The sequence below is a fragment of the Cyprinus carpio genome, chromosome B20, assembly GCF_018340385.1.
Source record: "Cyprinus carpio isolate SPL01 chromosome B20, ASM1834038v1, whole genome shotgun sequence".
Classification (NCBI taxonomy): Eukaryota; Metazoa; Chordata; class Actinopteri; order Cypriniformes; family Cyprinidae; genus Cyprinus; species Cyprinus carpio.
Window position 1 is genome coordinate 24,682,307 of NC_056616.1, and position 16,266 is coordinate 24,698,572.

The 16,266-nt window shown below is 32.6% G+C and overlaps 1 protein-coding gene across 2 annotated transcripts; it reads right to left on the reverse strand.

The window, feature by feature from the left end:
• Positions 1-237: 237 nt before the first annotated feature.
• LOC109065757 (squalene synthase-like) lies at positions 238-7,521 on the reverse strand. 2 transcript variants are annotated; one of them, XM_019082765.2, is made up of 8 exons: positions 7,211-7,521; positions 4,899-4,996; positions 3,431-3,614; positions 3,076-3,204; positions 2,715-2,906; positions 2,314-2,490; positions 677-829; positions 238-596 (listed from the first exon to the last, which is right to left on the reverse strand). In XM_019082765.2, the coding sequence occupies exons 1-8, from the start codon at positions 7,376-7,378 to the stop codon at positions 372-374; spliced, it is 1,326 nt and encodes a 441-aa protein (XP_018938310.2). In that variant the 5' UTR covers positions 7,379-7,521; the 3' UTR covers positions 238-371. The 2 variants fall into 2 exon arrangements, with proteins under 2 accessions (XP_018938310.2, XP_042602824.1); XM_042746890.1 differs by lacking the exon at positions 7,211-7,521 and having other exon boundaries at positions 4,899-5,464.
• Between the last annotated feature and the right edge of the window lie 8,745 nt (positions 7,522-16,266).

Genomic DNA, 16,266 nt, shown 5'->3' on the forward strand with positions numbered 1-16,266 from the left:
ATACACACACACACATTTTTAAATATATACATTTCTTATTGTTTTTCTCATTTAATTTAATATATATTTATATATATATATATATATACATATATATATATATATATATATATATATATATATATATATATAAATAAACAAACTAATTCAATTTATAAAAAATGTATAAAAATACACGTATATAAATGCTCATTTTAGGACAGATTTAGAATTTTTCTACTCCTTTTTTTTTATATATATATATATATATATTTCTTATAGTTTTCTCATTAGATTTTGGGGTGAAAATGACCTGAACATCTTTTAGTGAAACCCTAAAGATCCCAGACTGGTGCTGTGGTTTGGCAGTGAGTTTTGTGCTGCTTTGGGTCTCAGTGTCCCTGCATGTCAGCGCCCCCCGGTGGCTGTCCGGCCGCGGCGTTCATGTACTGCCAGCTGAGCGCCGCTAACAGCATGGCGGCCGAGACGTAGACGGGAGAGATGTGGTGCGCTCGGGACGAGAGCGCGGCTGGAGACAGGCTCTTCTCATGGATGAGGCTCAGGATGCGCAGCGTCTTCTCTCGAGACGGATCCGCGGCGGACACTTTCTGCAGGATCTGTGAGGAGAGGAGGGAGCAGGATTAGCGGAGCAAACGGCTGCGATACGGAGGACAGCGGAGCGTGTTTCAGGACACACCTCCTGACTGTACTGAGCGATGATGCTCTGGACGGCGCCCATGTTCGTGGCCTGCATCATGAGCGTCACGGCCTGACCCTTCCGGATCTTCACCACACCCTGAAACACCTGAGGATTGTTGTAGCACGCCGACAGTGTCGCTATCGCCATCACCTGAGCGGAAAAGGAACAACACCATGCCAATGAGATCACATGGGCTTCACACATTCACACCATGAACATGAGTTTTGTACACTTTTTGCACTTGTTTTTATGGCCTCTGATGAAGCTTTGAATAATATAACTGTGTGCAGATCTTAATTTCTGCTTGCACATGAGTTTCACATGTGGTTTTTCTGTATAGGTTTATATACAAAAGAATGATCACTGTATTCATATGCCACATATCATCTTATTTACATGCAATAACACAATATACAACATTCAAACGCATTCATCTGTGTTGTTTTAGCATCATTACTATCATAGTATTTATTCTTATTGGGAAGTAGTTTTTATTTTTAGATTTTCCTTTTTAATTTTAGTTAAAGTTTTAGTAATTTTGTTGTTTTAGTCATTTAATTTTTTTTTTTTAAAACTTTTATTTCAGTTTTTGTCATTTTAGAACTTCACCTTTAAAAAAAATCTGAAATTCTGCCTTCATGAAGTAAAATAAGTTGACATTTTTATATTCTATTTTGAATTCGTTTTTATTTTTGTATTTTTCGTTATCATTTTATTAAAGTTTTAGTAATTTTGTTGGGTGTTTTGGTCATTTTATTAGTTTTTGTGTTTTTTAATGTCTATTTAGTTTTTATTATTTTTTTTATTTTGGTTTTAGTAATATTACTTAAACTTAAACCAATCAAAAAATTTAAAATCCTGCCTTTTTAAGTGAAATAAAATAAGTTAAATTTTTCCGATTCTATTTTGAAAGAATTTTAATTATTATTTTCTGTTTTCATTTTAATTTCAGTTCAAGCTTTAGTAATTTTGTAATTATTATATTTTTTAAAGTCTATTTAATTTTTAATAATTTACAGATTTTAGTAATTTCAGTACTTCAACTTAAATTCTGCCTTTCTAAGTGAAATATGTTTTTTTTACATTCTCTAAAAAAATGTATATATATTTTTTTTATAAGTTTCATTTTAGTTTAAGTTTCAATAATTTTGTACTTAATAGTTTTTTTAAATATCTTTTTAGTTTTTATAAAAAAAAAATTTTTTCTTAAATTAAACTGCTTTCACAACTGAAATAAAAGGTTTTTGAATTAGTTGTCATTTGTACATTTTCAGTTTTCATTTAAATTTTTGTTAAAGTTTTTGTAATTTTGCTGTTTTAGTCATTTTTATTAATTTTAGTTTTGTTTTTTTAAATACCTGATTTATTTGTATACATTTTTATTTAATTTTCTAGTTTTAGTAATTTTTAGTAATTTTAAGTTTTAGTGCATGTTTGTATAGAAAAACAACGTGCAGCAGCAACGAAAGTATCCATGCATTCATCTGTGTGCAATTTCTATATTCCCTATATTTATTTCTATAATCTGCACCCTTATAGCATTAGCTAACTTCGTGAAACACAGTCTGGTGTTTGTGAGTGCCATTAAACTGCACAGAAACAGATGAAGGTTCAGTGTGAGAAATGACTCAGACCTGAGGAATGGCACAGAAGTTGAAGACGCTCTGGTTGCGGAGGCGGGACAGATATGCGATGACGTCTGGGACGTGATGGAGAGCATCGGTCACCAGCAGGTTGAGGCAGGACAGAGCAGAGCTCAGGTGTTGAGGACTTGCGAAATCCTCCAGACGGGACGCAAACTGACTCCAGGCCTGCGGCACACAAACAGCCATCACCCACACATGCACTCAACAGCAAAAGAATGCAAAAATGCTATAGAAAAAAAAACTGAAATGCACCAAAGCATCTAAATCACTCTAAATGGAATATTAACATTGTATCAGTTAATGAAATGCACAGTCTTTTTAAAAAATGTTTGTGGTGAAGTTTTGGCAACCACAGCTGCTGGGAAGAGAGCAGGGTTAAAGGTTTGTACCTCCTGCGGCCAGAAGGCCCTTCCCTCCTGCTGGTCCTCCAGATAGTCCCTGATGATGTTGGTCTTCTGGAGGAACAGACCCATGGAGTTCGCCAGCTCCGTGTCCCGGCCCACCTCAGCGTCCTCCAGCTGGGACGCCGAGAACAGACGGGACAGTCCGATCCCCACCAGACCGGCCACGTAATGACAGTACTGTACACAGCCAGACAGATGTTTACAACATTACACATGACAAACGTCTCCTGCAGAATGTCAGACGTGCTTTAAAATGCAATGAGAGCACTTCTGCATCGCTTTGGGGAGTTATACGTCTATAAATCTACATGCAGATGGATAAAGGTCAAACTAACACCCAACTAACCTTGTCCCACTCCTTCATGGAGGAAACCTTCTTCTCCAGGAATTCGGCCATTCCCACACCCATCCGGTGACAGATGTCTGAAATCACGTCACGATACTCCTGGCCCAAATTCCTGAACTCCACTGAAATCTGAGGAAAATGGAACGAAAGTGTGTGTTAAAAAAAAGCATAAAATAAAAACAACAAAAAAACTCATAAAATAATAAACAACAGAGAAGATATTAAAAGCAGACGTGCATTTTATAAAAACAACAACATGAAGAAAAATGTGGCTCATCAAGTTCAAGTAGTTTACATTGAAAAAATTGTGATGTGTTGTAAAGTGTTGTGTTGTGCTGTGAGGTGTTGGACTGACCGTGGGGAAATCCTCCAGCACCTGCCGGTCCTTCTCTCTGCTCTCGCTGAAGCTCCACTCGGGCTGATAGAGGAACATGTGGAAGTCCTGCAGCAACGGGACCTTCTTCTCCAGCGGGATGCTCATGTCGTCCTCCACTGTGTCCAGAGCTCGCAGAACCAGATAGAAAATACACACAGCATGCCTGAGTGAGAGATTTAACACCCATGAAGATCTGCAGTGCATTTCTAAATGACACAAACTAAACTAACAGCATCTATATTGAGCAGCTGATATAAATACAACACAGCAGGTCCAGAAACATACCGCACATGACTGAACGAATGCCTTACATGATTTACTTTAATATTATCCTAAAAATATGAACTGTGCCCAAGTTTTTGAACGATAAATGCAAAATTGCTTTATATACTTTAATATTATCCTAAAAATATGAACTGTGCCCAAGTTTTTGAACGATAAATGCAAAATTGCTTTATAATCTTATATATAGTTATAATAATATATATATATTAAAAATGTATGTCTTATATATATATATATATAAGACATACATTTTTAATAACTTCTATTATATAAGCTTAAAAACTATATAAAATGGCAATTTTGCACATATATGTGTCTCTCTCTGTGTGTATACATTTATACAAGTACATGCAAAACGGCAAATTTTTTCAATTTTATCTTTTTATAAATTACATTGCATTATGCATTAGATGTATGTTTCTTAATATATATACATATATATTGTCTGCGTGTTTACACAGTACACACACACACACACACATATATAGGCCTATGCAAAATTCTAGATAACATACAGAAATTAGATTTCCTCCATATTTCTTTATCTTCTATTAAACTATAGAAATTTGCTGTTTTGCACGGTTGTATCGCATATAATCTACCACATACATACATACATACATACATACATACATATATATATATATATATATATACACACACACATATATATACACACACAACGGTTGTATCGCATATAATCTACCTCATATATATATATATATATATTTATATTGATAGATAGATAGATGGTTTTGTGTGTGTGTATACACACACATAAACATACATACATCCATAACATATCTAAAAATCTGCTGTTTTGCACATACACAAAACATTGTATAGACTGAAGTATGTAGGCTACTTAGAGAATGTATGTACTTATAACTAGTAGGTTTGTTTTATGTGCATGATAGATAGGCCTAGATTAGCATATTGCAAAAGACTTTGCAAAACTGCACAGAAGTTCCTCGATCACGTCCATGCGATCTCGAGCAACTTCTTAAGAAGACACATGCTCCTCAAGGTCATTTATATATAACCACAAACCTTGCAAACAAGTAAAGCACACTGAAATGCGTACACAATGTGCACATGCTTCTCTGCGCAGCGCAGCGCTTCTAAAGCGGTTGTTTGGTCACGCCTCTCCCGCGGATCTTACCGCAGCTCTCCGTCCAGGGCCTGGATCACCGCCGCGAAGCTCCGGCTGGTCTGGTTCAGATACGCGTAGCAGGTCCGCAGGGTTTCGCTCATGGAGTCCTGGCAGGAGAAGCACACAAAAGCGGGGTGTCGGTGAGTCCTGAGCGGGTGAGAAGCACGGGTCACCAGCCGCCCTTCCTGCGCGCTGCGCCGCCCGCCGGAGAGCACCGAGCGCAGCGACAACGAGCGCTTGATCACGGAGAACGACGCGGCGCTCTTACCGCCGACCACAGCCATGAGCGAACGCTCTCCCGCAGCTCCCGCTTCTGTTTACAAGCAGTGCAAAACTTCTAAACTTTATTCAAACTCTTAGTAAAGTCATTCGCCCGAGGGGAAGTGACACCGAGCTTCAGAGGGACGTGTTTGTAAAGCACGACTGATATAGTCTATAGGTAATCTGATATATAAACACACTATTAGAGCGTTTCACCTCATATTGGTTCTCCTCCCCGCTATTAACGATAAAACACGCGCATGTTTTCAGGCCGACTGCAAAATACCGCGGCAGTTTGCAAAGTACGCACTACTAGTCCAGTCAAGTATGGACACGCCTACTCAAACTTTTTTGTACATTTTAGAATAACAGCAACGTGATCATCATACGTGGTGACCGAAACATAAAAATAAAATAAAAATAATTAAAAATAATTAATTATAACTCACAAGGACCACAAAATGAGGTATAAGGGTCTTTAAAAAAAAAAAGATTTTTAACTGAGAACACTTTTTAAAATATTTGTCTGAGATACAACTATTTGAAAATCTGGAATCTGTGGGTGCAAAAAAATCTAAATATTGAGAAAATCATCGTTAAAGTTGTTCAAATGAAGTTCTTAGCAATGCATATTACTAATCAAAAATGAAGTTTTGATTTATTTACGGTAGGAAATGTACTAAATATATTTATGGGACATGATATTTACTTAATATTCTAATGATTAAAAGAAAAATGGATCATTTTGACCCATACTATGTATTATTGTCTATTGCTACAAATATACCTGTGCTACTGGTTTTGTGATCCAGGGTCACATTTGAGCTTCAGATGTACGCTCGACACGTGTTGCTGTTTTCTTCAGTATCCGCTATAACTTATACAAGTAAAAAAAAAATAGCCTACATAAAAAAATAAAAATAATAATATTTTTTTATTTTTTATTTTTAATGAAATTCAAAAGCATATAGCATATATGTGTAATTAAGAATTACAGTTTACATTAACAGTTATAAAATAACACACGGAAAACAAAAGTGTTAAAATACAGCGACATCTAGTGGTACAGAGATCTATCTATCTATCTATCTATTGATCTATCTATCTATCTATCTATCTATCTATCTATCTATCTATCTATCCTATCTATCTATCTATCTATGTTCTATCTATCTATCAAAATTATGTTCTAAGAACGTTTTGAGTTCCCATCAAAATGTGGAAATGTTAATTCTGAATGTTCTCTCAATGCCCAGTTTTTTAAATTTTAAAAACGTTTTCCTTGTTTTTGCGAACCTTAAAGTAACGTTCCAGTTTATCATGTTGCAAACAACGTTCCATTTTAATCTCCTCAAACATTTCTGAAACAAGTTGCAAAATCGTTCACTGAACAATGTATAAATAATGTTTTTGGGTAACGTTTTGAGGACATTAATAAAGCCAAGATAACTTTGAGTGAACGTTCTGTTAATATTACCGGAAGAACGTTTGTTCATAACTTTGAGAGAACCTTGTTAGAACATTAGTCAAAGTTCTGAGGACTTTCTCTGTCAGACTGATATCTATCTATCTATCTATCTATCTATCTATCTATCTATCTATCGTTCTATCTATCTATCTATCTATCTATCTATCTATCGATCGCTCGATCGATCGTTCTGTCGTTCTGTCTGTCAGTGTGTATCGGTGTGGATGTGGATTATCTGCCCTCCAATCGTCAAAGCTCATTATATAAGACGAATCCTCGGGTCTCCTGTCTGTTACCAAAAACTACGGCTTCCCTCCCCCAAACCAGGACTCAGTCAAATCCATTTGATGGGCTGACACGTTTTATTTATGCCTGCTTGCTGAAAAGCGTTAATAATGTGGCATCTTTAGAACTGCAGCTGATGCATTTGTATTTAATCTCTGCTTAATCGTTTTAAAATAAGGGTTTTTAATGCTCATTAATAAAATCTGACGTGCATAATGACAGATAAATGCAAAACGTGTATTGTGCATGGACATGCATGCACATGGATTGTATATTAAAGATGAACGCTCAAAATGCATTTACTTACATAATCCAGTTTAGGCATAACAGAACGACAGCCTCCTATTTTGTATTTAAAGAGGTTGATTATTTCTTCCGGGTGTCCTAGAGACTTGAGGATGTCCATTTCGCCCGTGTGTTTATGAGGACGCTTTTCTGAACAGGTGAGCTGAAATTCACGCGCTGCTAATTCCATTCAAACTCTAGAGATCCAGGACCGCATCAGATAACCAGCGCAGCGACGATCCCACACTCACACGATCGACTGACTCTTCTGATTGGCTGAGGCGTCATGGGCTTAAGCGCGTCGACCAATGAGAGGCGAAAGCGACTGGTGTGATGGCCCGCCCAGTAGCCGGTAGGATGGACGTAGAGCTCATGCGAGGCGGCGATTGGTCAGGCTGGTAAAGACGTTTGATACATTTTCAATACATAGAAACGGAGTCACCTCAGCTGCGAATTAGAGCTGAAGCATTAAAATAATTAAATGTATTACTTATAAGACTAAATATGGTTTATATATAATATCAAAACAATTAACATTAGTTTTTTGTGCATTACATATGTGAACCTTGGAGGACAGAAGCAGTCATATAGTAGCGCACAGGTGGTATTTTGTAGCAATAGACAACAAACATTGTATGGGTCACAATTATACATTTCTCTTTTATGTTGCCAAAAATCATTAGGATATTAAGTAAATATCATGTTTCACATTAAGATATGTTGGGTAAATTTCCTAACGTTAAATATATCAAAACTTAATTTTTGATTAGTAAATATGCATTGCTAAGAACTTCATTTGAACAACTTTAAAGATGATTTTCTCAATATTTAGATTTTTTGCTGCTCCCTCAGATTCCATATTTTCAAATATTTGCATCTCAGACAAATATTGTCCTCCTAACAAACCACACATCAATGAAATATAGTTAAAAAAAATGACCCTTTGACTGGTTTGTGTCCAGGGTCACATATTGCGATTTTAGCATTACATTTCTATAGGGCTACAATAAAAATGTAAATGGGATTTTAAGGACACATTGTTAGCCTAATATACAATAATAATTACTTTTACATGTGCTCTAAAACAGATATATTTCTGAAACCGATTTTCGACTGACTTTTATTTTCGACTGATTTTTCGACATAAAAATCTGTTTATTAAAGGGGTAGGTAATGATGTCGACTGAATATAGCTAAAAAGAGACATTATTTTGTGTATTTTGTTGTAATGACATGTGTTTACGAGGTTGTAAGGTAAAAAAACACATTATTTTCCACATACTGTACATTATTGTTTCTCTTCTATGCCCTGCCTTCTGAAACGCATCGATTTTTACAAAGCTCATCATTCTGAAAAGCGAGGTGTGCTGTGATTGGCCAGCTATGCAGCGCATTGTGATTGGCCGAATGCCTCAAGCGTGTGACGGAAATGTTTTGTGATTGGCCGAAGGCCGGATGCCTTGTCCGGCCAGAGCGACGAGACATAAACTATAAACGAAGTAACTATACCCTTAACTATTATCGTTCCATGAGATTAACTATAACGATATAATCGGACTACTTAATTTAAAAGAATAGTATTGCACTACAGCTATAAACGATAACAATAATAGAGTAAGCGCTATACTCTCTGGAGTCACTTTTTAAAACGATTTTTCTCACCAAATGATTAATGAGAAAATAATTGACCATGCCAATCAAAAATCCATCGCCGAAAGCATTCCATTATTTCACTTCAGCTTGACGACAAAACTGCAGGGCAGCGTTTTAAAATATAACACAAGGTCATTGTTCGCTAATAGTTATTATTATAGTTATAGTGTAAATGGGCTTAGACAAATAAAAATTATTAGTGCAGTTGTTTTTAATTGTTAAATTGTTATTTGAGTTTATTACTAAACATTTACTGGGCGTTTAAAGACATGGAAACCTTGTTCTCTGTGATAGAATAAAGTTGAATCTGAAATTACAAACAGTTTACCTCACATTTCACATACAGTATAATGCTGTGTAGATGCTGATGTGTTAAACATGGGTTGAGTTGTGTAGTGTGTTTTTTGTTTTGTTGACATTTAATATAATAGAAATTTTTTTGCTGCCTGCTAACAGAAAATAATTACATGTGAACTGTCTGTTTTCTTCACAAGTCTAACGAGATGAGACACGTAACGATGTTTAATCTATAATGAGAGGTGCACAGGTGCACAAGTTCAGATTGACTTTACAAGCAGTTTGTCAGATAGCAAACTGTAACCCTGTTGTCTACATATAGAAGATCAAATATAAGATGTAATGTATTTTAAAAAATCAGATATATTTAAAGGAGCTCGGCTGCAGTAAAAGGGATTTTCTTAGATTTAAAAAAGGAAGTACAATTTGTGGTGAGGGTTATTTTTTAAAAAGTTTCAAGGAAGTGGCTTTCTTGGTGAACTAATTATGTTGTGTTTGGTCTGGTTGCTAAAGGATTTATTTTATGTTCGGAGTTGTTGGTCTTGACAATAGATGCCATCAAAAATAAAAACCTTAATTGCAGCAAATCTGAATTTTCTTTGCAAACAAAGGACGGGTCAAATGTGAGCAGGAATAACATATCGCCAGTTCTCATCTGCTCAAATGTGAGCAGGAATAACATATCGCCAGTTCTCATCTGCTCATAGACATGATTAATAATGTTCATGTGGGGGTTGTGTGGTGCTGTGTTTGTGTGGTTTGTTGTGTTGGTGTTTTGTGGGTTGTGGTGTGGGGTGTTTGTGTTTTGTGTTTGGTGTTGTGTGGTGTGTGTGTTTTTTTTTGGTGTGTTGTTTTGTGTGTTTGGTTGTTTGTGTTGTGTGTTGGTGGTTGTGGTGTTGTGTGTGTTTGGTGTTTGTTGTGTGTTGTGTTGTGTTTGTTTGTGGTGTTGTGTTTGTTTGTGGTTTGTGTGTGGTGTTTTTTTTGTTGTTTGTTGGTTGTTGTTTTTGTGTGTGTGGTGTTTTTGTTGTGTTTGTTTGTGTGGTGGGTTTTTTTGTGTGTGTTTGTGTGTTTGTGTTTTTGTGTGTGTTTTTTGTTTTTTTTGTTTGTTTGTGTGTTTTTGTTTTTTGTTTTTGTGTTTTTTGTGTATGTTTGTTGTTTTTTTTGTTTTTGTGTTTGTTTTTTGTGTTTGTTGTGTTGTGTGTGTTTTGTTGTGTTGTTGTGTTTTTTGTGTTGTGTTGTGTTGTGTGTGTTTTTTGTGTGTTTTTTTTGTTTTTTTTTTGTTTTGTTTTGTGTTGTGTGTTTTTTTTGTGTTTTTTTGTTTTTGTTTTGTTTGTTGTGTGTTTTTTTTTGTTTGTTTTTTGTGTTTTTTTTGTTTGTGTTTTGTTTTTGTTGTTGTGTTTTGTGTTTTGTGTTTTTTTTGTTGTTTTTTTGTGTTTTGTGTGTTTTGTTTTTGTGTGTGTTTTTGTTTTTTGTGTTTTTTGTGTTGTTTGTGTTTGTTGTGTTTTTTTGTGTTTTGTTGTTTTTTGTTTGGTGTGTGTTGTGTGTTTTTTTTGGTTTTTGTGTTTTTTTGTGTGTTTTTTTTTTTTTTTTTTGTTTGTTTTTTGGTTTGTTTTGTTGTGTTTGTGTTTGTTTTTTTGTGTGTTTTTTGTGTGTGTGTGTGTTTTTTTTTTTGTTTGTTGTTTTTTTTTGTTTTTGTGTGTGTGTTTTTGTTGTGTTTCTCATTTTTGTTCTAAGTTAAATTTGTAGTAATTTTGTTGTATTTTTTTTATTTAATGTCTCTCTATAGTCAGTTGTTTTTTTTTTGTTTTGTTTGTGTGTTTTTGTGTTTGTTGTGTTGTTTTTGTTTTGTTTTGTTTTTTTGTTTGTTTTTTTTGTTTGTGTTTTGTTTTTGTGTTGTTTTTTTTTGTTGTGTGTTTTTGTGTGTGTTGTTGTGTGTGTGTGTTGTTTGTGTTTTTTGTTTTGTTTTGTTTGTTGTGTTTTTTTGTTTGTGTGTGTGTTTTTTTTTGTTTTGTTTTTTTTTTTGTTGTGTTTTTGTGTTTGTGTTTTTTGTTTTTTTTTTGTTTGTTTTGTTTGTTTGTGTTGTGTGTTTTTTTTTGTTGTGTTGTGGTTGTGTGTGTGTGTGTTGTGTGTTGTTGTTTTTTTTGTGTTTTTTGTTGTTGTTTTTGTTGTTTTTGTTTTGTGTTGTTTTTTTTTTTTGTTGTTGTTTTGTGTGTGTTGTTTTGTGTTTTGTGTGTGTGTGTGTGTGTTGTTGTTTGTTTGTTTTTGGTGTGTTTTTTTTTGTTGTTGTTGTTTTTGTTGTTTTGTTTGTGTGTGTTGTTTTTGTTGTTTTTTGTTGTTTGTTTTTGTTTTTTTGTTTGTTTTTTTTGTGTGTTGTGTGTTTGTTTTGTTTTTTTGTTGTGTTTGTTTTTGTTTTTTGTTTGTGTGTTTGTTTTTTGTTTTGTGTTTGTTGTTTTTTGTTGTGTTGTGTTTTTTGTGTGTTTTGTTTTTTTTTTTTGTTTGTGTTGTGTGTTTGTTGTTTTTTGTGTGTTTGTGTGTTTTTTGTTGTGTTTTTTTTTGTGTTTTTTTTTTTGTGTGTTTGTGTTTGTGTGTGTTGTGTGTGTGTGTGTTGTTGTTGTGTTTTGTGTTTTGTTGTTTTTTTTGTGTGTTTGTTGTGTTGTTTGTTTTTGTTTTGTTTTTGTTGTGTTTTTTTTTGTTGTTGTTTGTTGTTTGTTGGTGTGTGTGTTTTTTGTGTGTGTGTTTTTGTTTTTTTTTGTGTTTGTTGTTGTTGTGTTTGTGTTTGTGTTTTGTGTTTTGTTTTTGTTGTGTTGTGTGTGTGTTTTGTGTGTGTGTTTGTTTTTTTTGTTGTTTTGTGTTTGTTGTGTTGGTTGTGTTTGTGTTTGTGTGGTTGTTGTTTGTTTTGTGTGTGTTTTTTTTGTGTGTGTGTTTTGTGTGTTGTTTGTGTGTGTTGTGTGTGTGTTGTTTGTGTTGTGTTGTGTGTGTGTGTGTGTGTTTGTGTGTGTTTGTGTGTTTTGTGTTTTTGTGTTGTTTGTTTGTGTTTTTTGTTTTGTGTTTTTTTGTTTTGTTTTTTTTGTTGTGTGTTTTTTGTGTTTGTTTTGTTTTGTGTTTTTTTTGTTTTTTTTGTGTGTTTTTGTTTTTTTTGTGTGTTTTTTTGTGTTTTTTTTTGTTTTTTTTTGTTTGTTTGTTTTGTGTGTGTTTTTGTGTTGTGTGTGTGTTTTTGTTGTTTTTTGTTGTTTTTTGTTGTGTGTGTGTGTGTGTTTTTTTTTTTGTGTGTTTTTTTTTTGTTGTTGTGTTGTTTGTGTTTGTTTGTGTTTGTTGTTGTGTTTGTGTTTTGTGTTTTTTTGTTTGTGTTTTTTGTTTTTTTGTGTTTTTGTGTGTGTGTTTTGTGTGTGTTTTTGTTTTTTTTTTTTTTGTTTTTGTGTGTGTTTTTTGTTTGTGTGTTTGTTGTTGTGTGTTTGTTTTGTTTGTGTGTTTTTTTTGTGTTTTGTGTTGTTTGTGTTGTGTTTTTGTTTTTTTGTTGTTTGTGTGTGTGTGTTTGTTTGTTGTTTTTTTGTGTGTGTTTTTTTTTTGTTTGTGTTTGTTTGTGTGTTTTTTTTGTGTTTTGTTTGTTGTTTTTTTTTTTGTTTTGTGTGTTTTGTGTGTTTGTTTGTTGTGTGTTTTTGTTGTTTTTTTGTTTGTTTTTGTGTGTTTTTTTTGTGTTTTTTTTTTTTTTTTGTGTTTGTGTGTGTGTGTGTGTTTTTGTGTGTTTGTGTTTGTGTGTGTTTTTGTGTGTGTGTGTGTTTGTTTGTGTTGTTTTTTTTTTTTGTTTGTTTTGGTTTTGTTTTTTTTGTGTTTGTTTGTGTGTTTTGTTTTTTGTGTGTGTGTGTTTTGTGTGTGTTTGTGTTTTTTTTTTTTTTTTTTTTGTTGTGTGTGTGTGTTTTTTTTTGTGTGTTTGTTTTGTTTTTTTTTTTTGTTTTTGTTTGTGTTTTGTGTTTTTTTTGTTTGTTTTTTGTGTGTGTGTGTTTTTTGTGTTTGTGTTTTGTGTGTTTTGTGTTGTTTGTTTTGTTTGTTGTGTTTTTTGTTTGTTTGTGTTGTGTGTTGTGTTTTTTGTTTTTGTTTTTTTTTTTGTGTTTTTTTTTTGTGTTTGTTTTTTGTGTGTTGTTGTTTTTTTTTGTGTTTGTTTGTTGTGTGTTTTTTGTGTTTGTTGTGTGTTGTTTTTGTGTGTGTGTGTTTTTGTTTGTGTGTGTGTTTGTGTGTTTGTTGTGTGTTGTGTGTGTGTTGTTTTTGTTTGTGTTGTGTGTGTTTTTTTTTTTGTGTTGTTGTGTTGTGTGTGTGTGTTGTGTGTTTGTTTTTTGTGTTTTTGTGTTTGTGTGTGTGTGTTGTGTTTTTGTTGTTTTTTGTGTTTGTTTGTTTTTTTTTTGTGTGTGTGTTTGTTTTGTTTGTGTGTTGTTGTTGTTTTGTTGTGTGTTTTTTGTGTGTGTTGTGGTTGTTTTTGTTGTTTGTGTTTGTGTTTTTGTGTGTTTTGTTTTGTGTTTTGTTGTTTTTTTTTTTTTTTGTTGTTTTTTTGTTTTTTTTGTGTTTTGTTTGTGTTTTTTTTTGTGTGTGTGTTTTTTGTTTTTTGTGTTGTGTTGTTGTTTTTGTTTTTTGTGTTGTGTGTGTGTGTGTGTTGTTTTTTTGTTGTTGTGTTTTGTTTTTTTGTTTTTGTTTTGTTTTTTGTGTGTGTTTGTTTTTTTTTTTGTTTTTTTTTTTTTTGTTTGTGTGTGTGTGTGTTTTTTGTTTTTTTTTTTTGTGTGTGTGTTTTTTTTGTGTGTGTGTTGTGTGTTTGTTTTTTGGTGTGTTTGTTTTTTTTTTTTGTGTTGTTTTTTTTTTTGTTGTGTTTTTTTGTTTTGTTGTTTGTTGTTTTTGTTTTTTTGTGTTGTTTTGTTGTGTTTTTTTTTTGTTTTTGTTTTGTGTTTTTTTTGTTTTTTGTGTTGTTTTGTTGTGTTTTGTGTGTGTTTTTTTTTTGTTTGTTTGTTTTTTTTTTTGTGTGTGTGTTGTGTTTGTGTTGTTTTGTGAGTTTTTTGTGTTGTTTGTTTTTGTGTGTGTGTTTGTGTGTTTGTTTGTGTGTTTTGTTTTTGTGTGTGTGTGTTTGTGTTTTTGTTTTGTGTGTTTTGTTTTTTTTTTTTGTTTTTTTTGTTTTGTGTGTTTTGTTGTGTTTTTTTTTTTGTTGTGTGTTGTGTGTGTTTTTGTTTTTTGTGTTTGTGTGTGTTGTTTTGTTTGTGTGTGTTTGTGTGTTTTGTGTGTGTTTTGTTTTTTTTTTGTGTGTTTTTTTGTGTGTGTGTGTGTTTGTGTGTGTGTTGTGTGTTTTTGTTTGTGTTTTTTTTTGTTTGTGTGTGTGTTTTTGTGTGTTTTTTAAGGGGTTTTTTTTTTTGTTTTTTTTTTTTTTGTTTTTTTTGTGTTTGTGTGTGTGTTTTGTGTGTGTGTTTGTTTGTGTGTTGTTGTGTTTTGTTTGTTTGTGTGTGTGTGTGTGTTTGTGTTTGTTTTGTGTTTTGTGTTGTTTTGTGTTTGTTGTGTGTTTTGTTGTTTGTGTGTGTTTGTTTTTGTGTGTGTGTGTTTTTTTTTTTTTTTTTTTTTTTAAGTTTTTTTATATATATATATATATATATATAGTTTTTTTTTTTTTTGTGTTTTTTTTTTTTTTTTTGTTTGTTTTTTTTTTTTGTGTTGTGTGTGTTGTGTTTTGTGTGTGTTTTTGTGTTTTTGTTTTTTTTGTTTTTTTTTTTTTGTTTGTGTTTTGTTTTTTTTGTGTGTGTGTTTTTTTTTTTTTGTGTGTGTGTGTGTGTTTTGGGTTTTGTTGTGTTTGTGTGTGTGTGTGTTTTTTGTTGTGTTGTTGTGTGTGTGTGTTTTTTGTTTTTTTTGTGTGTGTTTTGTTTTTGTGTTTGTGTGTGTTTTTTGTGTTGTTTTTGTGTGTGTGTGTTGTGTTTGTGTTTTGTGTTTTGTTTTGTGTGTTTGTTGTTTTGTTGTGTTTTGTTTGTTTGTGTGTTTGTGTTTTTTTTTTTGTTTTGTGTGTGTGTGTTTTTTTTTGTTGTTTTTTTTGTGTGTGTGTGTGTGTGTTTTTTGTTTTTTGTTTTTTTTTGTTTTTTTTTTTGTTTGTGTGTTTGTTGTGTGTGTGTGTGTGTTGTGTGTGTTGTTTGTGTTGTGTGTGTTTTGTGTGTTTTTTTTTTTTTTTTTTGTGTGTGTGTGTGTGTGTGTGTTTGTTTTTTCTGTTGTTTTTTTTTATATGGATGTTTTCTTTCTTTTTATCCTTTTTGTGTTTTTTTTTTTTGTTGTTGTTTTTTGTGTGTGTTTGTTGTGTTTGTGTTTGTGTGTGTGTGTTTTGTGTGTGTTTGTTTTGTTGTTTTTGTTTTTGTGTGTTGTGTGTTGTGTGTTGTGTGTTTTGTTTTTTTGTTTGTGTTGTTGTTTGTGTTTGTGTGTGTTGTTGTGTGTGTGTGTGTTTGTTTTTTTTGTTTTTTGTGTGTGTTTTTGTTGTTTTTTTTGTGTGTTTGTTTTTTGTTGTTGTTTGTGTTGTTTGTTTTGTTGTGTTGTGTGTTGTTGTGTGTGTTGTTGTTGTGTTTGTTGTTGTTTTTTGTGTGTGTTGTGTGTTGTGTGTGTTTTTTTTTTGTTTGTTGTTTGTGTTTTGTTGTGTTGTTTTTTGTGTGTTGTTTGTGTTTTTTGTTTTGTTTTTTTTTTTTTTTTTTGTGTTTTTTTGTGTTGTGTTTTGTGTTTTGTGTTTTGTTGTGTTTGTTGTTGTGTTGTGTTGTTTTTTGTTTTTTTTTGTTTTTTTTTTTTGTTTGTGTGTGTTGTGTGTGTTTGTTTGTTTTTTTTTGTGTGTTTTTGTGTTTGTGTTTGTGTTTTTTTTTTTTTTTGTGTGTGTTGTGTGTTGTTTTTTTTTTTTTTTTTTGTGTGTTTGTTTTTGTGTTTTTGTGTTTTTGTGTGTGTTTTTTGTGTGTTTTTGTGTGTTTTGTGTTTTTGTTGTGTTGTTTGTTTGTTTTGTTTTGTTGTGTTTGTGTGTGTTTTTTTTTGTTTTTTTGTTGTTGTTTTGTTTTTGTGTGTGTGTGTGTGTTTGTGTGTGTTTTGTGTGTTGTGTGTGTGTGTTGTGTGTTTGTGTTTTGTTGTTTTGTTTTTTTTTTTTTT